Consider the following 23,846-nt stretch of genomic DNA (forward strand, 5'->3'; position numbering starts at 1 on the left):
AGAGTGAAATTGTATTAGTTAGCAATTGCTGCATAACAAATGAGCCCCAAGCTTAGCAGCTTCAGGTAAAAAACAATTATTATCTCACACAGTCTCTGAGGGTCAGGAACCCAGGAGTGGCTTAACTGGGTGTTTTGGCTCTGAGTCTCTCATTAGGTTGCTGTCAAGCTATTGGCTGGGGCTGCCATTCCCGGAGCCTTGCTTGAGGCTAGAGGACCTGCTTGGAGCTTGCTCACATGGCTGTGGGTGGGATATTTCAGCTCCTTGCCATGTTGGCCTCTCCATAGGGCTGCTCATGACTTAGCTTCCCTTGAGTGAGTGACCCAAGAGAGAGACAGCACAGAGATGGAAGCTGCAGTCTTTGGTAATCTAATCTTAGGTGTGACATGCCATCACTTTCACCATATTCTCTTGGTCATGCAGACCAACTCTGGTACAGTGTGGGAGGAGACTATGCAGGCATGTGAATCCCAGGAGGTGGGAGTCATTGGGGGCCGTCTTGGAGGTTGGCCACCACAAAAATAGCGACCCATGTTAGGGGAGGGGATTGGGCTTGGAGGAGGGGGATCAAAGAAAATTAGACACACCATTTGTTGAGTACTTTATGCCAATCCTTTTGCTGGGTGCCGGGTATATAATGGTGAGCAAGACCAATCACTGTTTCTGCCCTCATGGATCTTATAGTCCATTGGGGAGAGAGATGTTACCCAAACAATAATTCAAAAACATGTAAAGTTACAAGTGTGGTAAGTTCTAGGAAGAGAAATACATGGTCTCTGAAAGCTTAAAATGGTGTAGGGGACAAAGAAAGGTTACATGTGTATGTGGTGGGGGAAAGTGACATAAGATCAGGGGAAACAGGATATGTAACTGTCCTTGTGTTGAAGGGAGCATGGCACCTTCCAGATTAAAAGAAGGTCACTGGGTTGGAAAGAATAGAGGTAGGCAGGGGCCAGGCCATGTGGGACCTGCTAAACATGTCAGAGATTTGATGTTCATTGAAGGGTTTCAAGCAAAGATGTGACATAAACAGATTTAGATTTTGAAAAGATGCTTGCACTGCTAAGGGCAGTGTGTTTTGGAGCGAGGCAAGAATGTGTGCAGGGATATCACATAGGAACTCTTGCATTGCCCAGATGAGAGCTGATGGTGACTCGTGGCAGTGGAGATAGAAGTGGATATAAATTCCAGAGATGTTTAGGAGGCAAAGTCCACAAGGCTTGATGATGTATTGGGTATATAGATGGTGGGGAGAAGGCAGTGTCAGGATGATCCCTGGGTTTCTGGCTTGTGAAACTAGATGGGTGGTGGTGCCATTCAATGAACTGGAGCCCTGAAAGGGGACTGGCTTTAGGGGGAGATCATGAGTTCAGTGTTGGACATACCGAATGTGAGGTGTCTTTGAGACCTCCAAGGTGGCCATCATGTAGGCACTTGCATTTATGGATATGGGGTTCAAGGGAGGGGTCTGAGCTGCTGATGTAAATTTGTGAGTTACCTCTGTAATTGAAGTTGTCAGTGTGGGTGACAGCAGAGTGTGAGAAGAAGAGAGAGCGAGGATGGAGCCACAGATATGGACACTTAAAGACCAGGCAGAGGGGCATGAACTACAGTAGAAGCTGAGAAAGAGCAACCAAGGAAGTAGGAAAACCAGGAGAGGGTTTCTGGAAGAATGGTGTGGTCAACAGTGACGAGTAATGTTGGAGGAGATCAAGTGCGAAAAGAACTGAAAAAAATTCCATTGGGTTTAGTGACATGGGGTCATTGGTGAGCTTGGCAAGCTGTGTTCCAGTGGACCCATGGGACTGGGAGCCCAGTTGGAATGGGTGGACAGTGAGCAGGAGGTGAGGACATGGGGATGGCATGGGGAGGCAATGCTTGACAAGTTGGGATGTGATTTTCCTCTTTGCAGCTATTGTGAGGATGGCTTCATGCACTGTAGCTCAAGTGGAGCCCCTGGAAGCTTGTTGCCAGACATGGTCCTCCTCAGTCCCCTGTCCCACCGCAGTGAGTACCCTCCCCCTGGAAGGGCTCTTCACCTCCCTTCTGCCTGGACTTCTCAGGCATGGCATGGGGAAGAAAGCTAGGCAGCAGTCCGATGTGCATGTCCATCCAGGCACACGTCTGCCTTTGCCCACGATCTCCATGGGTTCTGTCTTCATGTGGGTGACTTTAAGGATCAGACCTGACTTTGCATGTGTGAAGCCTAATTACTGAGGCAAAAAGTCCCTGATTCAGTGAGACCTCTCTTTTGCCTATGGTGACCTAACCCAGTGAACAGCTGGGAGGGATTGTGAAGAAAATCACCCTCTTGGGGGGCCTCTGATCTTTTTCCCTTTGGACATGCTGATGAGAATACCTCTTTAGAAAGCTCCTGAATGGGATGGAAAGAGGAGGGTTTGGACCAGTTTTTATCCTGTAGGGCCTAATAGTTGCTGCCTTGGTTAGGGATGAGGCACAGAAGGGAGAAGGGGCTGGCTAGCCCTGGTGGGCCACACTCATGTTTATGGACCCTGGAGGCCTTATTTGCTTCCAGAAGGATTGTCCTTGCTTAGAAAGGGCTCTCCCGGTAGGTGGGCGAGTCGTGCCTTTAGGCAGATATATCCTTCTACCTTCAGCTTGGCTCTTCCCTCTCTCCTCTCACTTTCCGCAATTCTCCCTTTTTTCTCCAAGTGCACTGTCTCTCTGTCCTTTGTTATCCAGGTTGCTCTGGGTGAGAGGTTTGGCCCTTCCAAGTCACTGATCGGGGAGCATCTCTCAGCCGAGAGCTGGGGCAAAGTCCCAAGTGCATGGGTGGCTTACATGTTGAAATCAGCACTTGTGATCCTTAGGCCACTAAATCTTCTGCCTCCTTCTTCCTCTTGCTGCAGCATCTTTCTCACATTCCCTCTGTAGACCTATCTTTAATGCTTTCTCTTGTTCAAAGTCTTCTACTCTAGTCACTGGAAGGTATTATCTTCTTCAAAGTCGGGAGACTCCTAGAATTCTGTGCAGATTTGGAAAGGACACTTAAAGTTTTGGAGTTTCTGTTTCCTAAATTATAAGGCTGGGAATTCTCTCTTCCTTGCCAGAAGGCAGTAAGTGAAATCCGTGATGTTCAGCACATGCAGGTTCTTGAAAGAAAGGTGCAGTATCAATCTTCTGCTGTCATCATTTATTCAGTCAGCTGTGCATGCCTACTCATTGTCAGAAAATGTGATGAATCAATGAACAAAGCAGACAAAAAATCCCTGTCTTCATGGAGAGACAGGCAATTGACAAATAAATATGTAAAACATATAATGTATCAGATGGTCATATATGTCCTGGAGAAAAACAAAGGGGGAGGGGAGATGGGAATGTCAGATGGGGGACAGGATGTTGCAATTTTGAGTGGCTGGGGTGACCAGGTGGGGAGAGGATGACATTTGAGCAAAGAGCTTCTGGTGGTTGAATAGCCTTCTCTTTCTATGTTAGCTTTAACCATTTTAGGAATGATTTTGTTGGGTTCCACTGAGACTCCTTTTTAGCACCCAAACCCAGATCTTGTAAAGTTTGGGGCTGAAAGTTTTTGCAGCACATCCTGGTAAGGGCAGGCCCCGTTCCCTGCTCCAGCAGGATCAAGGGGACGGCATGTCACCATCAGATGAATACTGGGATCCGGAGAGCTGCCATCCACATAGGGCAAAGTTCAGAAGCTCAGATGAGTAAACGAGGCTGTCATCTCAGTGCCACACTGGGAAGCTGGCTCAGGGCTAGAGCAAGATCAGGCAGTACCAAACTCCAGGTATTGGCAGCTCTGAGTCTCTTGAAGTGAGTGACTGCACCTAGGGGACCAGAGGACAGCGGAGAAGGTAGATCCATCCACCCCTGCACTGATCAGCTCTTTGACTTTCCTACCTCCAAGGCAAGAGGAGTCTATCCTGCCGGCCCCCCATGGTCAAGTTGGTGTGTCCCGCTGACAATCTGCGGGCTGAAGGGCTGGAATGTGCCAAAACCTGCCAGAACTACGACCTGGAGTGCATGAGCATGGGCTGTGTGTCCGGCTGCCTCTGCCCCCCAGGCATGGTAAGATGGGGATCCCCTGTGGCTGCTCAGGTGGGCAGCCTTTCCTTCCACTCTCCTGCAGGCAGAGGGGAGTGGGGTGGGCAGCGGCTCCAGAGAGAGGAAGAACCAAGAGTAAACAAGGTGGCAGTGGGGGTGGGGGGTGATGGGGCAGGATGGGGGGAGAGTCCTCTGTCAGCCACAAGGTCAGGGAGGGAGCTGGTAGGAAAATGGGGCTGATTCTGATGAGATCTGACAAAGTACAAGAACTCAGCTTACAGGGGTGTGACAGGAAGCAAAGAAAGTATTTTCAAAAAATACTTCCAAGTAAGAATGGGCATTTTCTCTAGACTTTCCCCAAGGGCTGCATTCCTTTGTGCAAAGATGGAAGGTGCACATATATTTCCATAGAATTTGTGATTACCTGCAAGCTTTCTATTTCAAGAGAAGTCATTGATGCCTTGGCCAGGCTATTAGAAATCACTGGCCCAAGTACCTTCCCTACACTGAACCTCTCTTTCCTCATCTCTAAAGTGAGTCAAAAGGTCCTGGCCAGCTCTTAGGATTCCATGATCCCAGGGCCAGGGCTGCAAATATGCGGTGTGCAGCTGGAAGGTCCTCTGACCCCATGCAAGTTCCAGGGCCAGGCTGGTCTGCGGCCACCAAGCTCCCCTGTGTGACCTCCAGAGCTGCTGCTGATGGCAGCTTCCTCTTACCTCCCTCCCAAGTCTAGTCTTAGGCTGGCTTTGTATTAAATATATTATAAATAGATTATTCCCAAAGGATGCAACTTCTGGATGTTTCTCTTTCAAATACTCTCTGTCTTCTTGCTTTCCCTGACTCCAGATCCCTGTACCCAAAGTGAGTGGTGAGGTGTTGGGGCTGAGGTTGTCAAGGCCAGGAGGGAGGGACCGGCTGGCTCTTGGAGGGCTGTGGAGGGCCATTAATGACGGCCAGGCCTCGGCTTCAAGGGCAGGGTCCAGGGCCGTGGGGACTGCCAGTGTTCTGGAGGGGAATGTGTCCTTCACCAGCGTCCCTCAAGAGGCCTGGGAGGTGGAGTTGGTGCAGGGCAGATGGTCGTCTACTTCCCTTCAAACCATGACTCCTCCAAAGTAGAGAGACTGGCTCTTAGTAATTCTCCCCGGAGTGTTCCCCTCTGCCTCAGCCTCTGAGGATTCTGGAAATGCCTTTCCTAATGAGAGGAGGGTGCACCCCCAAACTGGAAGGGTTTGTTTGGCATCTTAACAGAAGGTGGGTATTCAAGGACGGCTTATAAGGAGGGGAAACTCAGACCCATTTCATTGCAGACTTGTATCATTTGTACCTGTATCATCCACAGACCACACTTGGAATAGCTCTAGGCTGCAGGGTAGGGGTCTGAAATACGAGAGTGAAGGGGAAGTTTCCTTATTGCTCTTTTTTTTTTTTAATCTTCATTTTATTGAGATATATTCACATACCACACAGTCATACAAAACAAATCGTACTTTCGATTGTTTACAGTACCATTACATAGTTGTACATTCATCACCTAAATCAATCCCTGACACCTTCATTAGCACACACACAAAAATAACAAGAATAATAATTAGAGTGAAAAAGAGCAATTGAAGTAAAAAAGAACACTGGGTACCTTTGTCTGTTTGTTTCCTTCCCCTATTTTTCTACTCATCCATCCATAAACTAGACAAAGTGGAGTGTGGTCCTTATGGCTTTCCCAATCCCATTGTCACCCCTCATAAGCTACATTTTTATACAACTGTCTTCGAGATTCATGGGTTCTGGGTTGTAGTTTGATAGTTTCAGGTATCCACCACCAGCTACCCCAATTCTTTAGAACCTAAAAAGGGTTGTCTAAAGTGTGCGTAAGAGTGCCCACCAGAGTGATCTCTCAGCTCCTTTTGGAATCTCTCTGCCACTGAAGCTTATTTCATTTCCTTTCACATCCCCCTTTTGGTCAAGAAGATGTTCTCCGTCCCACGATGCCGGGTTTACATTCCTCCCCGGGAGTCATATTCCACGTTGCCAGGGAGATTCACTCCCCTGGGTGTCTGATCCCACGTAGCGGGGAGGGCATTGATTTCACCTTTCAAGTTGGCTTAGCCAGAGAGAGAGGGCCACATCTGAGCAACAAAGAGGCATTCGGGAGGAGGCTCTTAGGCACAACCATAAGGAGGCCTAGCCTCTCCTTTGCAGCAACCGTCTTCCCAAGGGTAAAACTTATGGTAGAGGGCTCAACCCATCAAATCACCAGTCCCCTATGTCTGTGGTCATCTTAGCAACCATGGAGGTGGGGTAGGCCAATACCCCTGCATTCTCCACAGGCTCCTCAAGGGGGCACTACATCTTTTTTTTCCTTGTTTTTCTTTTTCTTTTTTTTTTTTTTTTTTTAACTTTCCCTTCTTTTTTAAATCAACTGTATGAAAAAAAAGTTAAAAAGAAAACAAACATACAATAAAAGAACATTTCAAAGAGACCATAACAAGGGAGTAAGAAAAAGACAACTAACCTAAGATAACTGCTTAACTTCCAACATGTTCCTACTTTACCCCAAGAAAGTTACCTAATATAGCAACATTTCTGTGAACTTGTTCCTACTATATCCATCAGAAATTAACAGACCATAGTCATTCCTGGGCATCCCCAGAACGTTAAATAGCTTATCTGTTCTTCTTGGATTATTGTTCCCCCTTCCTTAATTGCTCTCTATTGCTAGTTCCCCTACATTCTACATTATCAACCGTTTGTTTTACATTTTTCAAAGTTCACATTAGTGGTAGCATATAATATTTCTCTTTTTGTGCCTGGCTTGTTTCGCTCAGCATTATGTCTTCAAGGTTCATCCATGTTGTCATATGTTTCACGAGATCGTTCCTTCTTACTGCCGCGTAGTATTCCATCGTGTGTATATACCACATTTTATTTATCCACTCATCTGTTGAAGGACATTTGGGTTGTTTCCATCTCTTGGCAATTGTGAATAATGCTGCTATGAACATTGGCGTGCAGATATCTGTTCGTGTCACTGCTTTCCGACCTTCCGGGTATATACCGAGAAGTGCAATCGCTGGATCGAATGGTAACTCTATATCTAGTTTTCTAAGGAACTGCCAGACTGACTTCCAGAGTGGCTGAACCATTATACAGTCCCACCAACAATGAATAAGAGTTCCAATTTCTCCACATCCCCTCCAGCATTTTAGTTTCCTGTTTGTTTAATGGCAGCCATTCTAATTGGTGTTAGATGGTATCTCATTGTGGTCTTAATTTGCATCTCTCTAATAGCTAGTGAAGCTGAACATTTTTTCATGTGTTTCTTGGCCATTTGTATTTCCTCGTCAGAGAACTGTCTTTTCATATCTTTTGCCCATTTTATAATTGGGCTGTCTGTACTATTGTCATTGAGTTGTAGGATTTCTTTATATATGCAAGATATCAGTCTTTTGTCAGATACATGGTTTCCAAAAATTTTTTCCCATTGAGTTGGCTGCCTCTTTACCTTTTTGAGAAATTCCTTTCAGGTGCAGAAACTTCTAAGCTTGAGGAGTTCCCACTTATCTATTTTCTCTTTTGTTGCTTGTGCTTTGGGTGTAAAGTCTAGAAAGTGGCCGCCTAATACAAGGTCTTGAAGATGTTTTCCTACATTCTCTTCTAGGAGTTTTATGGTACTTTCTTTTATATTGAAATCTTTGGTCCATTTTGAGTTAATTTTTGTGTAGGGGGTGAGGTAGGGGTCCTCTTTCATTCTTTTGGATATGGATATCCAACTCTCCCAGCCCCATTTGTTGAAAAGACCATTATGGCTCAGTTCAGTGACTTTGGGGGCCTTATCAAAGATCAGTCGGCCATAGATCTGAGGGTCTATCTCTGAATTCTCAATTCGATTCCATTGATCTATATGTCTATCTTTGTGCCAGTACCATGCTGTTTTGGCAACTGTGGCTTTATAATAAGCTTCAAAGTCAGGGAGTGTAAGTCCTCCCACTTCGTTTTTCTTTTTTAGAGTGTCTTTAGCAATTCGAGGCATCTTCCCTTTCCAAATAAATTTGATAACTAGCTTTTCCAAGTCTGCAAAGTAGGTTGTTGGAATTTTGATTGGGATTGCATTGAATCTGTAGATGAGTTTGGGTAGAATTGACATCTTAATGACATTTAGCCTTCCTATCCATGAACATGGAATATTTTTCCATCTTTTAAGGTCCCCTTCTATTTCTTTTAGTAGAGTTATGTAGTTTTCTTTGTATAGGTCTTTTACATCATTGGTTAAGTTGATTCCTAGGTACTTGATTTTTTTAGTTGCTATTGAAAATGGTATCTTTTTCTTGAGTGTCTCTTCAGTTTGTTCATTTCTAGCATATAGAAACATTACTGACTTATGTGCATTAATCTTGTATCCTGCTACTTTGCTAAATTTGTTTATTAGCTCTAGTAGCTGTACTGTCAATTTCTCAGGGTTTTCTAGATATAAGATCATATCATCTGCAAACAATAACAGTTTTACTTCTTCTTTTCCAATTTGGATGCCTTTTATTTCTTTGTCTTGCCGGATTGCCCTGGCTAGCACTTCCAGCACAATGTTGAATAACAGTGGTGACAGCGGGCATCCTTGTCTTGTTCCTGATCTTAGAGGGAAGGCTTTCAGTCTCTCACCATTGAGTACTATGCTGGCTGTGGGTTTTTCATATATGCTCTTTATCATATTGAGGAAGTTTCCTTCAATTCCTACCTTTTGAAGTGTTTTTATCAAAAAGGGATGTTGGATTTTGTCAAATGCTTTTTCAGCATCTATTGAGATGATCATTTGATTTTTCCTTTTTGACTTGTTAATGTGTTGTAATACATTGATTGTTTTTCTTATGTTGAACCATCCTTGCATGCCTGGAATGAACCCCACTTGGTCATGGTGTATGATTTTTTTAATGTGTCTTTGGATTCTATTTGCAAGTATTTTGTTGAGGATTTTTGCATCTATATTCATTAGGGAGATTAGCCGGTAGTTTTCCTTTTTTGTAGCATCTTTGCCTGGTTTTGGTATTAGATTGATGTTAGCTTCATAAAATGAGTTAGGTAGTGTTCCATTTTCTTCAATGTTTTGAAAGAGTTTGAGTAAGATTGGTGTCAGTTCTTTCTGGAAAGTTTGGTAGAATTCCCCTGTGAAGCCATCTGGCCCTGGGCATTTATTTGTGGGAAGATTTTTGATGACGGATTGGATCTCTTTGCTTGTGATGGGTTGGTTGAGGTCTTCTATTTCTTCTCTGGTCAGTCTAGGTTGTTCATATGTTTCCAGGAAATTGTCCATTTCTTCTACTTTATCCAGTTTGTTGCCATACAGTTGTTCATAATATCCTCTTATAATTTTTTAAATTTCTTCAGGATCTGCAGTTATGTCACCTTTTTCATTCATTATTTTGTTTATATGGGTCTTCTCTCTTTTTGATTTTGTCAGTCTAGCTAGGGGCTTGTCAATCTTGTTGATCTTCTCAAAGAACCAACTTTTGGTGATGTTTATCCTCTCTATTGTTTTTTTGTTCTCTATGTCATTTATTTCTGCTTTAATCCTTGTTATTTCTTTTCTTGTACTTGGTTTAGGATTGGTTTGCTGTTCATTTTCTAGCTTCTTCAGTTGATCCATTAGTTCTTTGATTTTGGCTCTTTCTTCCTTTTTAATATATGCGTTTAGTGCTATAAATTTCCCCCTTAGCACTGCTTTTGCTGCATCCCATAGGTTTTGGTATGTTGTGTTCTCATTTTCATTCGTCTCTGTGTATTTAGCAATTTCTCTTGCTATTTCTTCGTTAACCCACTGATTGTTCAGGAGTGTGTTGTTTAACCTCCAGGTATTTGTGAATTTTCTAAGTCTCTGATGGTTATTGACTTCTAATTGTATTCCATTGTGGTCAGAGAATGTGCTTTGAATAATTTCAATCTTTTTAAATTTATTGAGGCTTGTTTTATGTCCCAGCATATGATCTATTCTGGAGAAAGTTCCGTGAGCACTAGAAAAGTATGTGTATCCTGGTGATTTGGGATGTAGTGTCCTGTATATGTCTGTTAAATCTAATTCATTTATCAGATTGTTTAGGTTTTCAATTTCCTTATTGGTCTTCTGTCTGGTTGATCTATCTATAGGAGAGAGTGATGTGTTGAAGTCTCCCACAATTATTGTGGAAACATCAATTGCTTCCTTTAGTTTTGCCAGTGTTTCTCTCATGTATTTTGTGGCACCTTGATTGGGTGCATAGACATTTATGATTGTTATTTCTTCTTGTTGAATTGCCCCTTTTATTAGTATGTAGCGGCCTTCTTTGTCTCTCAAAACATCCCTGCATTTGAAGTCTATTTTATCTGAGATTAATATTTCTACACCTGCTTTCTTTTGGCTGTAGCTTGCATGAAATATTTTTTTCCATCCTTTCACTTTCAGTTTCTTTGTGTCCCTGTGTCTAAGATGAGTCTCTTGTATGCAACATATTGATGGTTCATTTTTTTGATCCATTCTGCGAATCTATATCTTTTAATTGGGGAGTTTAATCCATTTACATTCAACGTTATAACCGTGAAGGCATTTCTTGAATCAGCCATCTTATCCTTTGGTTTATGTTTGTCATATTTTTCCCCTCTCTCTATTAATATCCTTTATTGTACCCATACCGAATCTCTTTAGTACTGAACCTTTCTCCAAGTCTCTCTGTCCTTTCTTTGTTTCTCTGTCTGTAGGGCTCCCTTGAGTATCTCCAGTAGGGCAGGTCTCTTGTTAGCAAATTCTCTCAGCATTTGTTTGTCTGTGAAAAATTTAAGCTCTCCCTCAAATTTGAAGGAGAGCTTTGCTGGATAAAGTATTCTTGGCTGGAAATTTTTCTCACTCAGAATTTTAAATATATCGTGCCACTGCCTTCTCGCCTCCATGGTGGCTGCTGAGTAGTCACTACTTAGTCTTATGCTGTTTCCTTTGTATGTGGTGAATTGCTTTTCTCTTGCTGCTTTCAGAACTTGCTCCTTCTCTTCTGTGTTTGACAGTGTGATCAGTATATGTCTCGGAGTGGGTTTATTTGGATTTATTCTATTTGGAGTTCGCTGAGCATTTATGATTTGTGTATTTATGTTGTTTAGAAGATTTGGGAAGTTTTCCCCAACAATTTCTTTGAATACTCTTCCTAGACCTTTACCCTTTTCTTCCCCTTCTGGGACACCAATGAGTCTTATATTTGGACGTTTCATATTATCTATCATATCACTGAGGTCCATTTCGATTTTTTCAATTTTTTTCCCCATTCTTTCTTTTATGCTTTCATTTTCCATTCTGTCATCTTCCAGGTCACTGATTCATTGTTCAACTTCCTCTAGTCTTGTACTATGAGTGTCCAGAATCTTTTTAATTTGGTCAACAGTTTCTTTAATTTCCATAAGATCATCCATTTTTTTATTTAGTCTTGCAATGTCTTCTTTATGCTCTTCTAGGGTCTTCTTGATGTCCTTTGTATCCCGTACTATGGTCTCATTGTTCATCTTTAGTTCTTTGAGTAGCTGCTCTAGGTGCTGTGTCTCTTCTGATCTTTTGTTTGGGTGCTTGGGCTTGGGTTATCCATATCGTCTGTTTCTTTCATATGCTTTATAATTTTCTGTTGTTTTTGGCCTCGTGGCATTTGCTGAACTTGATAGGGTTCTTTTAGGATTTGTAGACCAATTGAAGTCCTTATCTCTAATTTATCAGATCTACAGCTTCGTGGAGTACACTTTCTCTAACTAACCAGCAGGTGGCATCCATGAGCCACCTGTTCTCCACAAGCCAGTTCTCCCCTGCTTAGCCTTTGTGGTGAGTGGGGGAGTGAGTCTTGTGGGGTCCAATTGGTGTACCAAGCTTGCGTGTGTAGTTGGTGTTGCCTGCCCTGTATATGGGGCATGTTTCTGGGCAGTCAGGGAGGGGGGGGTGGCCCTAACAATCAAATCTCCCTGGTGATTCTAGAGTTTTAAAGCTGCTGCAATAGTCTAATCCTTCAGTTCAGTCCTGCCACAGTTTGTCTCTGCCACTGACCCACAAGTCCTTGGTATTGGAGTATGGCTCCTGAGACTTGTAAGTGGGCCCCTCTTCCAGGCTGTGCACTCCGGGTCCTCTGTTGAGGGATGACTGTGCTATGTCACAGGTGAGTGCCGTCCCCCCAGGGCAGTTCTGGGCTGCTGGGCTGTGTAGGGAGGCTCCCAGTCTGCTGAAATGATGGCTGAATGGGGCTTTGTTAATTCACACTGCTCCACCTTCCCAACTCTGGGACAATCAGCTGAGGTTGCAGGGAAGGCTAATGTCCACGCCCAGTTTTGTGGTGTGTGCCTGTTATTTGAAGCACTTCCGTCACACTGGGTTGTCTGAGCAGCTCTGGGCTATGGGGCTGGCGATGGGCAGGAGTGTTTCCTGTCCACCAGGATGATGGCTGTGAGCGGACACTCCCCTTTTCTTGGGAAGTTGTGGTGTTCAGTGAATTTTCTCAGCCACTGGATTATTGCCTTTTGTCTCAGAGCTCTCTTAGTTCTGCTCTTGACCTGAACTGCCCAAATTGCAAGTCTTTGAAGCTTTCTGTATTGGGCTTCTTAGGGTAATTGTTTTAGAAAAAGAAAAAAGGATTAAAAAAAAAAAAAAAGGGCCCTCCTCAGAGATCTAATGGGTTATTGAAATGCTAAGAGACAAAGCAACCAGGGCCATTAAGGAAAGGTCCACAGGGCAGAGAGATCAGCTTTTCTGCGGGATTTGCATATGCGCCTCAGGGCCTGAGCTCCGCCCTTCCCCTTTCTGTGTTCACCAGAACTCCAAAAATCCTCTGCTTTTATTTTGGAGTTTTTCGTGTTGTTTTTTTTTTTCTATGCCTGTCTCCTCTCTGCTGGGCTGGCTGCTCTCAGATTCTCTGGTGTCTGGTCTCTGTCTATCTATGGTTGGAGTTTGGATCAGTAGAATGAGTTTCCGATAAGGGCTGGCTCTGCAGTTCTCCCTTCTCCTTCCCGGAGCTGACAGCCCCTCCTCCCACGGGACTGAGCCTGGCAGGGAGGGGCGCGGGTCCCCTGGCCGCAAAAACTTACAGATTTCGCTGATCTCAGCAGTTCCACGTTTTCATGAGTGTTGTATGAAGTATGCCCAAAGTCAGATTGCTCTGTGGTGTCCAGTCCGCGCAGTTCCTGGCTTTCTACCTACTTTCCTGGAGGAGTAACTAAAACATACAGCTCACCAGTCCGCCATCTTGCCCCGCCTCTCCCTTATTGCTCTTTTTATCTCTGGCACTTCTTATTTTGAGTGTCTTGGAGCTTTTATTTTTTTGGGCGTGGGGGACCTTCTTCATGGTTGGAAGAGAAATTCTCCCAACATCAGAGAAGGCTCAGGCAAGGAAAGGGACATGACTCAGGAGATTATATCAACATCAGAGACCCTTTTAAATGAACTTGCTTTTTAATGAAGGAAAAAATAAAGATAAACTTTAATATTAATAACCACAATAATTACATTATTGTCCAAAATCCCAAGTGGAGAGCTAGAACTCGAGTACAGGATGTAGATGTGGTGTCAGTAGTGCATTTGGCATTCCTGAAAGCCTCTGGCATGCCTTCTGAGGACAGTATTTGGATACCTGTCACATAACGAGGTGATGCTCACCTTGACAGCAGGAAATTATAATAAACCCACAGATATTGTAAGAGGTTGGGCTGTTTTCACAACTGCTTCATTTCGATGCTGACTAATGTGCAAATCGCCGAGGCCAGATTCAGCAGAGCACAAAAAGCCGTGTAATTTATTAAGTGTGTGCAGTGTGCTGGCCGCAGGATGGGACATGTGTTCTTGGCTACAAGGCAAAGAAAACAGAGCCAGAGACACCCCATTGAGCCCAGCTGATGGTGCGGACGTTGTCCCCTGGGGTAGTCTTCTGTCTGTCCAGCCTGTCCACTGTGTGAGGTTGTAAGGCTGTGGCACACCACCAAGGGCTTGTGAGGAGGGGTCAGGGGTTCTCCTTGTTGAGGACGTTTAAGGGGAGGAAAGCTCCTTTCCTGGGGAAAGCCCTATTTGAAAGCAGAAGGAGCTCTGGCTACATGATCTTGCACAACTATTCTCACTTTGAACCTCAAAACCTATTAACATAGCCACATAACTCCTGTTTTGCCTTCATCACTCATTGGCTGAGGGTACCAAGGAAAGGTGCATGAGAGCAGTCTTAAACCCAGAAAGTGCTGTAGAATAGGAGAAGCTTTAATTGTTGTTTTCACCAATAACCAAGGCCTAGACTCAGATCAGCTCTCCTGTCTACACAACAGGCCTAACAAAGGACCTTTTTTTATGTTTTTGTTTTTTTTTTTAATTTCCAACCTGTTGTGGACCAGTGGTATTGAACATACAGTAAAAATGAATGATCAGAAAAATGAAACAAAAATCAATGACACGCAAAATATGAACCCTCCCCTGCCTTTTATTTTATCGTTGGTACAGACAGGATATTCCGCTGTTCTCTTATTTGTTTCATTGCAGACTTACATCATTTGTACCTGTATCATCCACAGACCACACTTTGAATAGCTCTAGGCTGCAGGTTGCCTTTCCTCCTTCAAGTCAATTCTCAATGTCCCAGTAAAGACCAGACACCCACTTTTGAAATTGTTGGGGGCCCAGGGAAGCCGCCCTTTGTGGTTTGCCCCAGGCCTGGCACCTGCTTGGAGCAATGGTTTTCTGGTCCATCCATGAGTTGCAGACCCGCCCTGTGCACTCCTGCCACTGCTGCAAAGTTCTTCCTGCACAGAACAGGGAGATGCGGGCTGCTTCTGATGAGCGGCCAATGCCATGATAAATGCTTAAGAAGCCACAGGGGAAAACACATGGAATGTGGATCGTGGCCTTCTGGGTTTGAATCTTGGCTTCTGCTATTTACTTAACTGAGTGGCAATCACTTAAAATCTTTGGGTCTTAATTTTCTAACCTGTAAAATTGGGCCAGAAGGGTTGTTGTAAAGTCCGAAGATAACGATAGGAGGCACATGGAATTTGCTTTGTAAGTGGTGGTTTAAAAACCACTGTTACGTACGTTCATGGAGGAAAACTATGAAACATATTACAAACAGAGATGCTGCAGGAACTTAGCAGACATTGGAGCAGTGTCGCAGAGCCAGGTGTCCACACTGAGACCCACTGGATCAGTAAAATGAGGGGGGTGGACTAGCAGATTTCCCTGGTCTTTTTCTTCAGCTCACAAATGCTCGAGTGAACTTGCTTGAAGCGTCACTCCTTTAAGTTATGATGTTACCTGCTCCAACCACTAGGTGGCAGCAAAGCACAAGCCCGTGCTCCGTTCATGGCTCTTGATTCAGCCAAATGCTCAAATGCTCCAACCTGGGGTGGGAGTTGCACTGCTGTTGGGGAGATGTTCACTTACCCTCTGAAACCTACTGGTTAAAATGTCCAAGGTAGTATCCAGCTCTGCTGATTTTAGGATTTCTCTTGGCAGCTGGGAAGTAAGTAAGTTCACGTCCTTAGTCCTTTTGGTGACCAGTGTTCATATGAAGACTGGAAAGATGTTGGCTCTGGGTTTTGTTGTTGTTGTTTTTGTTACTGTTGTACCTAGAGCTTGGGCTCAGGGGCCCATCTAGAGTGGGATTCACATACTTGGGGATATTGTAAATCCTATGAGATTAACTTGAATAGGTCCAAGAAAGCCCTTCTGCCTCAAAACCTCCCCTACACTGACTGCCCACGGTTTGTCTCTAATTAGGCTTCCTGAAATGTAACAAGCATGGCTTCATTTTGATTAGCAAGCAAGAGTTTTGAAAAAACTTAAGACCTCATAAATCTTCACGGGAGGCGTCACCCCCACCTTAGCCTGAGTTATTTGATCAGAATGGTCCCTCCTAGCACCTGTGTGGTTGAACTCAGCTGCGTGGAGCTGGGAGCATTGGTGGGGAAGGGAACACATGGGTGGTTAGAAGGCAAAGATGGTTTTGGAGCCTGTGTCGGTATGGTGTATGTTGGGGGTGCTGCGTGGGTGATGAGGAGGCAAAGGCTGGGGGCTTTTCAGAGAGGAGGACAACAAAAAAATTTTTCCTACTTCATAATTTTTCTTGGGGTGGCTGTGACCTAGCACCTTGATCTCATCTTGAGCCATTTTAATTCGAGATGTCATGAGTTGGTGAACAATAGTGACAAGTCTTTCTACTTATCTTATCATCCTCTGATGTCCCAAAGGGACCAACACTAGGAAAAGATGATTCTTTTCATTTTCAACATGAGGTTTAAGTGGTTGCCCAAGATTCAGTTAGGGACAGCTCACCTGTCCTGCCCTACTTACCTGCCCAGTGGCCATGGCTTGTATGATGTCTTTATCTGTCTATCTACATGCATTTCTTTGATGCCGTGTGGTTCTCTGGGTGCTTCTGGCTGGGCTGCCTGATTTTGTCTCCCAAGTCAGGAAAACTCGTGTTGAAGTGTGGGTACTGGAAACCCTTTCCTCTCCTTTTAAGTCTATGCTTTGTCTCCTCTGCAGCTCTGACTTACGGAGGCCTCTGCTGCCTTAGCAGCCCTCATCTCGTATCAACGTTCTATCTTGTAATAATATTAATTTTGTAATTAATATTGTAATCCATCGATTAATAATCCATTACTAAATTAAGCCAGGGCAGAGGAGAGCCATATGGTTTGTCGCCGGGGGCTCAGGGCAGGAAGAAGTGGTGGCAGTGTCATCTCACTGCTGAGCTGGGCTTGCGTCTTAGGTCCGTCTGAGGAGGGCTGGGCTTCCTTCGGCTTGCACCTGGACGAGGCAAGTGGTAGCTCAGGCCATAGATGTACGGGCCTTTTTGTCAATGGGTTGGATGTCCTGGGGATAGGTAAAACCCCAGCATACTTTCAGCTTAATATTTCCAGCAATGGGGGCTATCACTGTACCCAGCTACATTCCCTGTTGGAGTGTTGGCGAGCTGGATGCGCCATTCTCACAGCAGCCGCTAGGTGTCAGGCCTCGGACCTAACCGGAGAGGACAAAGCTTGGGGGGATGTGGGAATGCACCCCCACCCTGGCACCTAAGCTCATTGGTTTCCGAGAGCAGTAGGGGTAGGAGACAAGAGCCCCAAGCCAGAGCAGGTTTGCCTCCTGGAGTTGGGGCTGAAGCAGAGATACGTGTTGGGTTTAGGGAGGGTTTTGCCAGCTCTTCCTGAGCCCACTGAAGCCAGTGGTTCTAGAGCTTTTTCTCCCCCTGACCCAAGCAGACCTGAGGAGTATATCAAGCTCACATAAGTAACTTTTTATAGGGTGGAGGCAGGGAAACAGAGCATCGCCTGTGGAGAGTGTACAAGAATATCAGGGCATTGGGTGAGGAGGGGGCACATACGGCTTCAAAAAGCCCCCAGCCACTGATTTCAACTTATCTCTGCCTGTTTTCAGTGTTCAGCTCTCACCTCCAGGATATTAAATGCATATTAATTTTATTAAATATATTGTTCATTTTCTTCAATCATGAATATAGTATGTGCTCATTGAAAAACAGTTGGGAAAAAATATTAAAAAATAAAATCTCCAACCCCCTAGCCAAGCCCACCATCTGCAGGTAACTTCTATATTTCCTTCTAGTCTTTTTTTGAGATCTATTTATCTATCTACTTTATAATTGGGACTGTATATATATATACACACACACACAGTTGTCTTCCTGTTTTAAAAATTAACAGCATAAATATTTCCCACATCATTTACAGTTTTTCCAAAGGGCCATTGTAATAGCTCCATGGGATTCCATCATATGGTATGGGTGTAGGGGGCCTTAATGGAATTAATTTTCCTATGGTTGGACACTTAGTTGTTTCCATTTTTGTTTTGCAATGATACATACTTCTGCATTCATCCTTGTCTAAACTCTGTATCTTTTGGAGAAATCCTTGAAGTGGAATAATTCTGCATAGAGGAAGTGTGCACATTTCAAGGGCTTCTGCCACATGTTACTGAATTGTCTTCACAAAGGCGTCCCAGGTCATGCTGCCCCAGCAGGGTCGGAGGGGGCACAGATGGTGCCCCTGCTCACTGAGCCCCAGCCTGTGCGTTGGCTCCCCGTCCTGGTCTGGCCTGTGGCTGGGGCTGCCCCTGGGGCTGAGTCCCGGCTCTGGGGCTGGGCTCGCTGGGGGCTCAAGCCCCAGACGGTGCTTCCCCGGCAAGGCTTTGGATTAGTCACTGTGGTCCCCAAGGCTTTTGGATTCTTCTCCCTTAGGTCCGGCATGAAAACAAATGTGTGGCCTTGGAAAGATGTCCCTGCTTCCACCAGGGCAAAGAGTATGCCCCTGGAGAAACAGTGAAGATTGACTGCAACACATGGTAAGACCCTGGCCCAATGAGCCACCAGGGGAGGTGAGGGGAAGTGCAGGCACCGAGCAAGAGGCTCAAGGGGCAGTTGTGGCCACAGCACCTTTGGCACTTGTTTCCAGCACACTGTGGGAACCTGGCTACTCATTTTCCTCTTCTCTGTGCCTTGGTTTGCCTGTCTGTCAAATGGGGAGACTCTTTATCATCATCTTTGCTCCCCTGTGCTCCTTGGACACTATCCTAGGGATTTGCCACTCCATACAGGGAGAAGGGGCCTGGTGGGATAAGGGCCTTACCCCAGTTCATTTGTGCAATATGACCCCTACTGACCAAGGGCATGGGGTGGGAGGGTCAGGTGATCTCTAGGCCTTCTTGACCTTCTCCTGTCTTATGTACACATTGCAAGTGTGGTTGCCTCCGTGATGCCTTTTGAGAAGGGACCTTGGTGAGGGTGGCTGCTCTTCCTTCTCCCTTCCTCTTCGCCACCCTCCATGCAGCCTCTCGCCCAGCTCAGTCACCTGCCTTTGTTCTCTGGCTGTGCACAGCTTTAATAAAGGAGAGGCCCATGCACAGAGAGGCATGAAGGGCCGGGACCTGGGAGGAGCCTAGCTGGCTCCAAGGCCTGAGGTCTGAGCTTCCTGCGTCCGAGATGCACAGAGTGGGTTGCCTGGTGTCAGCCCTGGTTGCAGGGTAATGATGGGATGGGGCCTGGGAGCAGCCAGCAAATCTCTACAGGTATAAACATACAGCTGGGCCCAGACAGAACCTTTTCTGGCAGAGGTTGCACGGTGGATCACTGTTTTGCAGACTAGAAACTTGCCTGCCATTCTGTCACCCCCTACCCTTGGAGGGAGCTCAATCACAATGCCCCTCTTTGGTGGACACCTTGTGGCCTTTCTTAGGTAGCTTTGTGGCTTCCAGGGGTAGGCTGGGCCTTAGATGATCCATGGCAGTTGGTCTAAGGAGGGTCCGGGATGCTTCCCTTGGCTGTCTGGATCACCCTGGTCAGCCCTTCCTTTCTGTATGCCTCAGTTTCCCCCCTGGTCACTGCAAGCAGCATGGCTTCCCCCTGCTCTAAGAATGTGAGGCTCACAGTTACAGAGCCTCTGTGGATTCCATGCTCTACAAGCTTAGAGCTTCTTTCTAGGGGCTTCCTGGAGGGCTGCTGGCCCCGGAGCAGTTTCCGTTCCTTCATTCTCTCCTCGTTCCCTGATGCCCACCTGAGCTCCTCACACTGGGTTCCCTTGTCACCAGCCTTCCTTGCCCCCCCCATTCCTAGTGTCTGTCAGGATCGGAAGTGGAACTGCACAGACTCCGTGTGCGATGCCTCGTGCTCCACCATCGGCATGGCCCACTACCTCACCTTCGACGGGCTCAAATACATGTTCCCCGGCGAGTGCCAGTATGTCCTGGCACAGGTGAGAGTGAGGGGGAGGAGGGGAGGGTGTTGTCTCTCCCGGGCGGTCGGGGTGGGAAGGTGCTGAGTGCAATTTGGGGGATCTCCACATTGGAGTCTGCTGCTCTGTCTGTAGAAAGAACTCGGGGGTCTGGTTCCAGCCTCCAAAAGGTGCCTGAAGAAGTAGGGGCTTTAAAGCTCAAAGTGGTTGCCCATTTTCCATGAGCTCCCCTGGAGACTTGTAAGAGTGGGACAGAAGCTCATTTGTTGACTAGGGCTGGCATGGGGGCAAGGCTGCCATCTGTGCCGATTAGCCCTGATGTGCAGAGGAGAAACACATTCCCTCCTTCTGGTCGATGGAACCTCATTCGGGATGCAGTTTGGCAAGGGGTGTCCAGGCTGGATTTCAGACCCCTCTCCCCTCCCTGCTAGCACCCTTGTGTGGTGAAAAGCCTGCATGGCTATATGCAGTGGCCCTAGACAGGGGCATGGTTGAAATGATCCCTGGAATTTGCTTCCAGCCCTGTTACATTCCCCACCACTTTCCTTTCTAACCTAGTACAACTCGGAACAGGAAGGAGGTGGGACTGGGGGACAAGACGAGTCTCACTGCCCAGGAGGAAACACGAGAGCCCAGGAAATTCTGGCCAGTGAGCGAAGGCACAGGCCTCCTGCCCCTCCCCACCTGGCATGTGGAGTCCTGTAAATGCCTCTTGCTGGTTGCCACCAAATGGGTAACCAAGGGGCATGAGTGATTTTCTCACGAGGGGTGAGACTGTTCTACTCTGTGAAGCTTTGAACAAATGTGGGCTCTCGGTATCCATTCTTGGGGGGAGGAGGGGGACCTGGGTGTGGTCTGAAGGAAGGACCACAGACCCTTGAGACCCCAGACCCAGAAACAGAGCTCCAGGTCCCCTTGCACAGGTGACTGAGCACGCTCTGCAGGTGACATTTGTGCAATTGGTCAAGGCCCAGCCGTCCCTCACCCTCTGTTCCCAGCTAGCCCTGGTAGCTCAGGACCTGTGGAGCTGGGCCAGTAACCTTTGGTCATGTTACTGGGCCAGCGGGCCTGAAGGACTCAGAATTTAGTCCAGAATTTAGAGTCACAAGAGGCTGTGTGGTCAAAAGGTCCTAGTACCTGGAAGGACTGAGAACTAACAAGCTCTAGCAGGAGCTTTCAGCCTGATGTGCCCATCAAAGCCTGGCATGTGCCACTGTCCCCTCTCCCTTCCCCTCTTCTGTCTTAGGCTCATCGTCACCACCTCCCCTGCCCAATGTGGAAACTGGGGAGACCTGATTCCAGGGGGAGTTAACTTAGGAGCAGTCTCCCCCCCACCCCCAAACCCCCCACCGATGCACTTACATCCTGTCACACATAGGCAAAAGCCTGAGATGCCAAGACGCCCACCTGCCAATCGGGGTGCAGGTGGCAGGTGTGCTGTTCTCCCCTGGAACTCCTCTTTCCCCAGGACTACTGTGGCGATAACCCTGGGACCTTCCGGATCCTGGTGGGGAACGAGGGGTGTGGCTACCCCTCAGCGAAGTGCAAAAGGCGGGTCACCATCCTGGTGGAAGGCGGGGAGATTGAGCTGTTTGATGGGGAGGTAAGTGCCAGCCTCACCGCCTTCACCTCATGTCCCCTTTGTTCTTCTGCCAGCTTATCAGGAGCACTGGGCAGGTGGCTGTTTGAGACGTGTATGACTGAAACAATGCTCCGTCATTAAAGAGACCAGGTGGAGCTCTGTTGTTTGACCTTGACCTGTTGTTCTGTGAGATTAGCAGGTGGCAGCTCTTTAGTAACGTGAAGGATGCACATCCACGTGGAGAAAGATGTGCAACTCTGTCTGCACAAGCACAGGAAGAATCAGTGCTTACTTCTGGTGGGATAGTGGGTTTTGGAGGCGCAGGGAGACCTTCTGTTATTTACTTATCTGTATATAGACACACATATTTCAGAGTGAAGTTGTTATGGGTGATTTTGACTTTATTTTGTTTTTGGTTCTTTTGAGGTAAATCATTTTTAAGAGCTCTATATGTGACGTTCTCATCAGAGAAGTAAACAGATTGAGGCCCTGTGTACTGAGGGCTTCAGAAGTGGTTCCAGAAGAGCACACAGGAATCCTGTAGCAGTTCCCTTTTAAAATGCTTGTCCTGAGAGTCTTACTCCGTGGGTTTGGGGACGAGGCTTGGGAATCTGCCTTTGAAGTGGCCTGGATTCTGAGGCAGGTGGGCCCTAGGGTTTTGGGAAATCTAGTCATGCCCTGACTGTATATAGTGCCCAGAGACCCTGTGGTTCAACGCTGTGCTGGGTAGGTGGTTGTCTTCCTTTTGGTCCTCGGCCTCAGACTTGATGATGGGTGATGGAGGTAAATTCTTCTCCTTATGGAAGAAAACCATTTTGTAAGTGCTATTTGTTGACTGTGGGTCAGCAGCATCGATTTCATTTCAAGGGATGCTATATTTAGGACAGATGGCAGTGGGGATGTTGAATAGCAGGGTGCAGACATATGAGTGACGTGTTTGCACGTTGATTAAGTCTGCAAGTTGTATTTATCTAGACAAGGACATTTGCAAAGCGCTGACAGGTTTGTGCTATCTGCTTCAATTTTACAAATTATGCAGTCAGCCGAGCATTTCAGGGCTTTGAGGGTTAGGCATTGGCAACAATTTGGCCAACTCAAGGGCCCAGGCCAGGGTCCTTCTGGGAAGTGGAAATGCGTGATCCCTGACCCTAGCACCGTGTGCCCCAGTCTCCCTGCTCTCCTTAGGCTCTGACTCCTGATCACAACAATTCTGGGGAGCTGTAGGTGGGGGAGTACAGGAAAGTGAGCGTCTAGTGCCCGATTTTATAAAGGGATAGTTTTAAATCAATTAGAGGTCCTTAAAATCATTCGCACACTAAAAACCTATTCAGGAGACCATAGGTTTTTAAATCCCACGTGTCAGAAGACATAGTTTGAGTGCAGTGATGGAGGATCCTCAGCTAGTTGGTTTGGTTGCATTTTTAATCTCATAATTATGAGGGTGCTGCCACCTCTATGATCATCCGTGAGTCACAGAATTCCTGGACGGTGGTAGGTGAGATGGTCCTGGCCCTCAGGGGCGGGCTGACAGATGACAGGCATCACGAGGGAGGGCGGGGCCCCGCGCTCCTGGATGGTGGAGACCGTGGAGTGGGTTTGGGCCAGAGGGAGGACCCGGGATGGTGCCTGCCTCCTCCACTTTCCAGCCTCGCCTCCTTTCAGGTGAATGTGAAGCGGCCCCTGAAGGATGAGTCTCACTTTGAGGTGGTGGAGTCTGGCCGCTATGTCATTCTGCTGCTGGGCAGAGCCCTCTCCATGGTCTGGGACCGCCGCCTGTTCGTCTCCGTGGTCCTGAAGCAGACATACCAGGTCAGTGGCCTTGCTCAGCATCCTCTTGGGCTTCTCCATGACCTGTTGTTTGGACCTTCTTCAGCAACATAAGCGGATACCCCCTGCCTCTCCCCAATGTCCTGACGGAAGGTGGTCCTCAGTCCAGCCTCCCTCTCCTTGCAGGAAGACCACGGACTCACGGTTGCAAGTTAGCCTGCGCTGTTTCCTGAGGTGGCTGCCTTGGGGAGGATTGGGGGGCCCCACCCACAAACATTTCCTTGACTGGCCTTGCTAGCCATGCAGTTTATATCCACAGAAGAAAGAAGTAAAAGAATAGGCTTCTCCTCAGATTTCTTAATTGAAGGGGCAAAATATTACTATAAACACTGCAAAGTATTCTGGGGTGTTGACTTACCATTGAGCCATGGGTCAGTGCATTTTTTTTTTTTTTTTTTTTTTTTTAATCATCATTTTATTGAGATATATTCACATACCACGCAGTCATACAAAACAAATTGTACTTTCGATTGTTTACAGTACCATTACATAGTTGTACATTCATCACCTAAATCAATCCCTGACACCTTCATTAGCACACACACAAAAATAACAAGAATAATAATTAGAGTGAAAAAGAGCAATTGAAGTAAAAAAGAACACTAGGTACCTTTGTCTGTTTGTTTGCTTCCCCTACTTTTCTACACATCGATCCATAAACTAGACAAAGTGGATTTTGGTCCTTATGGCATTCCCAATCCCACTGTCACCCCTCATA

The 23,846-nt window shown here is 46.3% G+C and overlaps 1 protein-coding gene across 2 annotated transcripts in view; it reads left to right on the forward strand.

Moving 5' to 3' along the window:
- VWF (von Willebrand factor) overlaps positions 1–23,846 on the forward strand; it is a 160,911-nt gene that overhangs the window by 65,042 nt on the left and 72,023 nt on the right. For both annotated transcript variants that reach the window (XM_037844993.1, XM_037844994.1), the window contains 6 exons: positions 1,913–2,007; positions 3,887–4,047; positions 18,231–18,334; positions 19,602–19,740; positions 21,188–21,322; positions 22,964–23,110. In XM_037844993.1, coding sequence (XP_037700921.1) covers positions 1,913–2,007; positions 3,887–4,047; positions 18,231–18,334; positions 19,602–19,740; positions 21,188–21,322; positions 22,964–23,110 — 781 coding nt within the window. The remainder of the gene's footprint in view (positions 1–1,912; positions 2,008–3,886; positions 4,048–18,230; positions 18,335–19,601; positions 19,741–21,187; positions 21,323–22,963; positions 23,111–23,846) is intronic.

This window comes from Choloepus didactylus, chromosome 8, assembly GCF_015220235.1.
Source record: "Choloepus didactylus isolate mChoDid1 chromosome 8, mChoDid1.pri, whole genome shotgun sequence".
NCBI classification, from domain to species: domain Eukaryota; kingdom Metazoa; phylum Chordata; class Mammalia; order Pilosa; family Megalonychidae; genus Choloepus; species Choloepus didactylus.